This window comes from Nannospalax galili, unplaced genomic scaffold (assembly GCF_000622305.1).
Source record: "Nannospalax galili isolate Female #2095 unplaced genomic scaffold, S.galili_v1.0 scaffold529, whole genome shotgun sequence".
NCBI lineage: Eukaryota > Metazoa > Chordata > Mammalia > Rodentia > Spalacidae > Nannospalax > Nannospalax galili.
Genome location: NW_008360309.1, coordinates 2,641,315 through 2,648,602, shown reverse-complemented (window position 1 = coordinate 2,648,602; position 7,288 = coordinate 2,641,315). Strand labels below are relative to the sequence as shown.

Below are 7,288 nucleotides of genomic sequence, written 5' to 3'. Positions count from 1 at the left end.
GCTGAGCCATTTCTCCAATCACCTTATTTCTTTTTTGGCCCTTTATTTCACAGACCCATGTCCCATCAAGTCTCCAAGGGCAGGGACTTTGCTCTTCTTTGCCAGACTATCAACCCTTCCCAGGTACTCTGGCCTCAGTTTCCCTGCACATTTAGGGCTTACTTGAGGTGTATCTGGGAGGGAAAAGGTCCCAAAGACCCATTTTTTTTTTTTTTTTGAGACAGGATTTCCCTGTAGCCCCAGCTGTCCTGGAACTATGTAGACCAGGCTGACCTTGAACTCACAGAGATCCACCTGCCTCTGCCTCCTGAGTGCTGGGATTAAAGGCGTGCGCTACCACCCCCAGCCCAATACTTTTATTTTTAAAAATTGTTTTATGGGGGCTGGAGAGAGGACTCAGTGGTTAAGAACACTGGTTGTTCTTGCAGAAGACCTGGGTTCGAATCTCAGCACCTACATGGCAGCTAGCAACTGTCCGTAACTCCAGTCCCGGGGGATCCGACAGCCTCTTCTGATATCTGAGGACATTGCATGACACGGGCACACTTACCTACATGCAGGCAATACCTGCATACACATAAAATTTTTAAAAATTTTTTAAATTAAAAAAATTACAAACTGGGTATGGTTTGACACATGCCTTTAATCCCAGCACTCAGGAGGCAGAGGCAAGTGAGTATCTGTGCGTTCAAAGCCAGCCTGGTCTACATAGTGAGTTCCAGGCCTACACAGGGACCATGTTTCAAAAAGACCAAAAATAAAAATTAAAAAAATTAAAAAATATTTTTATTACATTACAAATATTTTTAAAGTATTTTTATCTTTATATGTGTATGAGTGCACCCGTGTCGTACAGTGCCGGCGGAGGTCAGAAGACAGTGTCAGATCCCCTGGAACTGGAGTTACGGATGGTTGTTAGCCATCATGTGGGTGCTGGGATTTGAACCAGGGTCCTGTGCAAGAGCAGCCGAGAGTTCTTAACTGATGAGCCATCTCTCCAGCCGCACATTAAAATTTTTTATATACATCTGTCAATTCCCCTGCCTCAGTTTACATGACACAAGGATTTTACAGCACAGGCATGAGTGCCCACTGGGTGGGTCTGCGACGGTGAGGACCCTGGTGACAGTATTTGGGGACCTCAGACTCCCTCCCCATCCATCCACTCAGGATCCCGGGGGTTCTCTGAGGCTGAAGACCCTGCTGACACTGCTTGGAGGAGCCGAAGCCCCCGCTAGTGTGCCCCATGGAGTCCCGGGTACCACCCGGCTCCGGCAGGCTCTGCTGTTGTGCCGCGCCTGTTGACGCGGTCGCTAAGGAGACGGTGGTGGGCGTGGCCTGGCGGTGGGCGGGGCGGAGCGCCGGGCTCCGGCTCCAGCAGTGGCCGCCGCCCGCCCGGCTTATATACCGCGGCTAAATTTAGGCTGAGCCCAGAGCTCGTCCCCATCCGGGACGCGTTTCCGCCGCCGCCCCCTTGGCCCGGCCCCGAGCCTGCCGCGTCTATAAGGCCTGGGCGCGCCCGGCCGTGGCCCCAGAGTCGTTCCCGCCGCCCACCTTCTCCGTCTCCCCCGTGCTCCTCCCCGGGTCCCCCACCATGACGCTGAGCGAGCCCATCCTGCCGTCCTTCTCCACCTTTGCCAGCCCGTGCCTCGAGCGCAGCCTCCAGGAGGTGAGGGGCGCGCAGGGTGGGAGACCGCGGCCGCCGGGCGGGACATCGCAGGTGGCGGGGTTCGGGGCTCGGGCTGCACGGCGCAGGTTGGCGGCTGTCGAGAGCAGACCGTGGGCAGCGGGAAGGGAAAGAGGCGAAGTCAGGGAGTGCGTTGGGGTAGCGGACCGGACGGCGAGCTTGTGTAGTAGACCGGGCTTCTGGGAAGTAGGCGAGGTTGGCTGCAGACCGCGGTTCTGTATGGGTAGGAGACCTAGGGCGGCAGAGCCCGAGGGTCCCGGGCTGTGGCTGGCAGGATCTAGATGGTATGAGACCGTGGGCTGCGGGGAAGCCGAAGGCTAGTGGAGGCCGAGCACGGGGTACAGACAGAACTCGGCACTCCAGGCGCGCTGCGCTCACACCCACGCCCTGTCGCCTGCAGCGCTGGCCACGCACCGAGCCGGAGGCCAGCGGCACGGACGAAGACCTCAACAGCGTACTAGACTTCATCCTGTCCATGGGACTGGACGGGCTGGGCGCCGAGTCCGCCTCGGAGCAGCCGCCGCAGCCCCCGCCGCCTTCTTTCTATTACCCGGAGCCCGGAGCCCCTCCGCCCTACGGCTCCGCCGCGGGTGGCCTGGTGTCGGAGCTGCTGCGGCCGGAGCTGGACGTGCCTCCGGGGCCCGCACTGCAGGGTCGCTTTCTGCTGGCACCCCCGGGACGGCTGGTCAAGGCAGAGCCCCCGGAGGTGGACGGCGGTGGCTACGGCTGCGCCGCGGGCCTGACTCGTGCGCCCCGGTGTCTGAAGCGAGAGGGAGCCCCGGGAGCGGCAGGTGCATGCATGCGGGGTCCCGGGGGCCGTCCTCCGCCTCCCCCGGACACACCACCGCTCAGCCCCGACGGCCCCGCGCGCCTGCCGGCACCCGGACCCCGCAACCCGTTCCCGCCGCCCTTCGGTGGCCCAGGCTTCGGAGCCCCGGGGCCCGCGCTGCACTACGGGCCACCTGCACCCGGCACCTTCAGTCTCTTTGACGATGCTGCTGCTGCAGCAGCAGCGCTGGGGTTGGCGCCGCCCGCTGCCCGAGGTCTTCTCACGCCGCCCTCATCCCCGCTGGAGCTGCTGGAGGCGAAACCCAAGCGCGGCCGGCGCTCCTGGCCCCGCAAGCGCGCAGCCACGCACACCTGCAGCTACACCAACTGCGGCAAGACCTATACCAAAAGTTCGCACCTGAAGGCGCACCTGCGCACGCACACAGGTGAGAGCCGCGTACCTGACAGCACAGTGTCCAGGGGGATTGCCAAGTTCTAGGCCACCTTGGACTATAGTGAGACTAACGTCCCAAAGAGAGGGGGAAAGTCCTGGCACGGGTCAGACTGGAGACAAGTACCGGCTACCCCTTCCTAAGGGGCGTGGCCCGAGAAGTGGGGGATTTTGTCCCCAGAGCGTATGGTACCCAGTTCGAAGAGCTGGGAGTGTGGCTAAGGGTCTTTCTCTCCAGGCTTTGGAGAGGGACAGAACAGACTGGTATTAAGTATGTGGGGAGCTTTCCTTGGGGGACCGCCTGTCTTAAGCATGAGGCGCTAGGCTCCATCCCCAGCACTTCATAAGCCTAGTGGGGCCCTGTCATCCCAGCACTGGACATGGAGGGAGGAGGATCAGGAGTTCAAGGTCAGCCTCAACTGCATAGCAAGTTCAAGGCTAGCCTGGAACACATGAGACTTGGGGACACGGGAGACATAATCTCCAAGTGTGAGGGGTGTCTGCTGGGGCATGGCTCAGCATCTTGGGGAGAGGGTCTAAGAAGCCCAGGAGGTCTCTGTCTAGAATGGGACCCTCTGGAAATGTGACTGTAAGTTCGAAGGCGGCATGGGAGCTCTTTAGACTCCTGAAGATAACAGAAGACAGGGTGGGGCACAGGTGCCATGGCGCTGGTTAGGATGCCCACACTGGTGCAGCCCGGGAACCGAGGCTCACGCTTGCCATCCCCTTTCCTGCAGGTGAGAAGCCTTACCACTGTAACTGGGACGGTTGTGGCTGGAAGTTCGCCCGCTCAGACGAGCTCACCCGCCACTATCGAAAGCACACAGGCCACCGGCCCTTCCAGTGCCACCTGTGTGACCGTGCCTTCTCCAGATCCGACCACCTGGCCCTGCACATGAAGCGACACATGTAGCTGGTCACTCTCGTTGCCGATGCCTGGCCGTGGCAGGTCCCATGCACAGGCTCGGACACCTTGCAAACTGTGACTGTATTTATTAGACTCCGAGGACCCGGCTGGGCAGTGTGGCCACACTTGGGGGCAGCCCCTCACACCCACACAGGACGACACCACCACCCTGGCTCTCATCAAGACTGAAGGCCCCGGGGGAGGAAGACAGCCTCTGACGAATTTTGTTTTCAAAATGGTGCAATAATTGACTTATTTCCCTCGGGTCCCCCCAGAGGATCGAGGCTAGATGCCTTGTGAGAAGTCTTCGTGTACTGTCCCGACATTTTTTATAATATTGTATATAAATGTGACAGATATTGTATTGCTATAAGGGAGATGGGTGGGCATTGTTGCTCTGCCTGCTTTGTTTTTTATAAGACTTGGTGTTTTTTTAATTAAAAAAATGTTTTTAACCTTTGACAGAATCACAGCTCTGGTCTGACTAGAGGGAGGGGCTGAGGGGGCAGAAATGCCTGTGGCTGAGGTTGCCAGCTGCACCCCCAGCCGCCAGTGACTAGGAACTGTGGTTTTTCTATAAATTTAAATACTGCGTTTTAGGACTGTGGGTGGTTATTTTAAGGTTGCTTCTTCTTGCAGCCATAATTTACGTCTTTGTCCCCCTGGGCTGGGGAAAATGTTCTGATGTGACTGTCCCTGGGCTAAAATATTTTTATCTTTCTGGAAGTTTCTAAGGTTTTAGCCAAACCTGGAGTATGCAAGCTTTTTTCATTACTTAAAATTTTATTTTTGAAACAGTCTCAAATTATGCAGTACTGGTCGACCTGGAACTAGGTATGTAGACCAGGCTAGGCTAGAACTCAGAAATCCACCTGCCTCTGAGTGCTGGGGATTAATGATGTGCACCACCATGTGCCAACATGCTATGTAGCCCAAGCTATCCTTAAATTTGGAATTTTTGAGGGGCTGGAGAGATGGCTCAGTGATTAAGAACACTGGCTGTTCTTGCAGAAGACCTGGGTTCGAATCCCAGCACCAACATGGCAGCTAACAACTTTCCATAACTCCATTTCCAAGGATCCACGGCCTCTTCTGTCTTCCATGGGCACTGCACAACATGGGTGCACTTACCTACATGAAGGCAATATATGCACACACATAAAATAATTTAAATTTGGAATTTTTTTTAATGTTTATTGGATGTGTGCATGTCACAGCTCAAATGCAGAGGCCAGAGGACAATTTGCAGGTCCTCTACCCTACCATGTGGATCTCAGGGTTTGAACTCAGGTCACCGGACTTGGTAGCAAGCGCCTTTACCCACTGAACTCTTGTTTTGAGATACAGGGTCAAATAACTAAGAAATTAATGACTTTGAATTAATCCACCTGCCCTAGTGCTGGGATTGGCAGGACTGACTCTGATTTTAGGTTTTTCAGACTATCCCTGGCTGGCCTGAGATAGGTGGCATCTTCTTGTTAGCCTCCCAGTTGATGGCATGGCATGACTTGTGCCACCATGCTCTGGACACATCACGGGTTCTGCAGTTGCCTCTGTGTCTAACCCTGGAGGGTTATGAGACCTGGAGGTTATGAGACAAGACAATGCCTGGGGGCAGCCAGCCCCAAGTGTTTCCCTTAGGTGAACAGGTTCCTCTCCCTGAAAGAGTCCTCCCTGTTCTGGGGCCTGGGTAGCCAAGACTACTGGCAATTGCCCGAGTTTCCTCCAGAAAGTGAAAATAGCCTTTAGGCAGAGGGGCAGTTTGCAAACTCTCACCCCAGTTGCAACAGAGGCTGGGATTTCCTCTCTTCATCCTTCCTCCCCTGGGGCCACAGTGACCGTGGAAACTGCTAGAGCTGTTGGGTAATCTGTGAAAAGCAGAAATGGGGATGGTAATCTGATTCATGTTTCAATAGTAAATACTGTACCCTGGTTCACTTCCTGCTGCACTCAGGGGTGTGAGCCAGCCCAGCCCTTTGCTAGGGACTCTGAAAACTCCAGAGCTTACCCTGGGAATAGGAGGAAGGTCCTCCACAGGGTAGTCTGGCTCTTTTTCTTTTTTCTTTTTTTTTTTTCATTTTGTGACAACATCCTATGTAGCCCAGGCTGGCCTAGAACTCCGAAATTCTCTAGCCTCAACCTCCTGAGTGCTGGTATCACAGGCCTGCGCACCACACGTGATTTTAATCACCCATTTTTTGTCTGTTTTGCAGTGCTGGGGATGGAAGCCAAGGTCTTAGGCATGCTAGGCAAGCACCTCTAAGCCACAGCTGCAGGCTCAGATGTTAAAAAAACTTTCAGGGATCTGTAGTCTCCCCTCACCCCCAGAGTCGAAGCTCAAAGGTAAAGCCATTTTTCTTTTATTTCTATTTATTTTGAGAAAGTCTCAGGTAGTCCAAGTTGACCTCAAAATTAACTCATAACTGCCTCTCAGGTCCCAGGTAGAGTCAGTTTCCTCGCTTGTTCGAAAACGCTTTTAGATGTTCCCTGGAGGGCCCTGAGGCCAATCATGGTTCGGTTTTGAAACAGCAGATGCTGCTGAGTTTCAGTTTCCTGTGCGGCGCTAACGGATCCTATCGTAGGCAAGGCCATCCTCCAGCACCCAGCCGCGGGCTAGATAAAACTGGCTCATGCAACCCCAGCCCTCGGTCAACACAGAACTATCTGCTCTGTTCACTCTGAAATCCCAAATGCTAAGCTCTGTCATGTTTTCTGGATGGCTGGCGTTCGACCCAGGGACCTGATTTGGAGACAGTTTTGATTGACATTTGGGACAGTTGACTGGCTGGTATCTAGACCATCCAAGTCCAGAGTGCCGCTAAGGGTCCCATGATGCACAGAGGAACCCTACACACCACAGACAAGCTCCCAGCCCCAAATATGAGTGCTGATGAGGCTGAACACCCTCTTTTGGGGGCTTACAAGGGCACAGCTCAGGTATGGAAGCAATGTACCCAGAGAAAAATGTGAGGCAAACATCTAGTTCACTTCTTGGGAATTCTGGGAAGAGATGAGATCTGCCACTTTTTCCTTCAGAAAATCATCTGAAGTCTTGTAGAAAATGTTGAATACCAAGAGCTGGAGAGATGGCTCAGCAGGTAAAGACACCTGACGACCTGAGTTCAGTCCCTAGGACTTGCATGGTGGAAGGAGAGAACAGACCCCTGAAAGCTATCCTCTGACTCCACATGTGCACTATGGTAACATGCTCCCACACATACGCATACAAAATAAATAAAAGTGTAATAAAATTAAAATATTAAGTATCAAAAATTTTACCACATGCTGTAACTCATACAACCCAAGCTTTTTTGTTTTATTTTAAGGGGGTTGGAGGCCCTGACTCAGACTGAATTTAGGAGGGTTGGAGGCCCTGACTCGGGCTGAATTTAGGGGGGTTGGAGGCCCTGACTCGGGCTGAATTTAGGGGGGTTGGAGGCCCTGACTCAGGCTGAATTGCTTCCACATTGTGATC

At 54.1% G+C, this 7,288-nt stretch overlaps 1 protein-coding gene across 1 annotated transcript; it reads left to right on the top strand.

Moving 5' to 3' along the window:
* The first annotated feature begins 1,502 nt into the window (after positions 1-1,502).
* On the top strand, positions 1,503-3,954 carry Klf2 (Kruppel like factor 2). Its single transcript, XM_008824666.3, has 3 exons — positions 1,503-1,669; positions 2,088-2,901; positions 3,644-3,954. The coding sequence occupies exons 1-3, from the start codon at positions 1,595-1,597 to the stop codon at positions 3,817-3,819; spliced, it is 1,065 nt and encodes a 354-aa protein (XP_008822888.1). The 5' UTR covers positions 1,503-1,594; the 3' UTR covers positions 3,820-3,954.
* Positions 3,955-7,288: the final 3,334 nt, after the last annotated feature.

Bases quoted from the DNA above. Each gene is read 5' to 3' on its own strand.
- Klf2 (XM_008824666.3), top strand. From the start codon at position 1,595: ATGACGCTGAGCGAGCCCATCCTGCCGTCCTTCTCCACCTTTGCCAGC. The intron at 1,670-2,087 runs GTGAGGGGCGCG...TGTCGCCTGCAG, and splicing joins TCGAGCGCAGCCTCCAGGAG to CGCTGGCCACGCACCGAGCC. The intron at 2,902-3,643 runs GTGAGAGCCGCG...CCTTTCCTGCAG, and splicing joins GCACCTGCGCACGCACACAG to GTGAGAAGCCTTACCACTGT.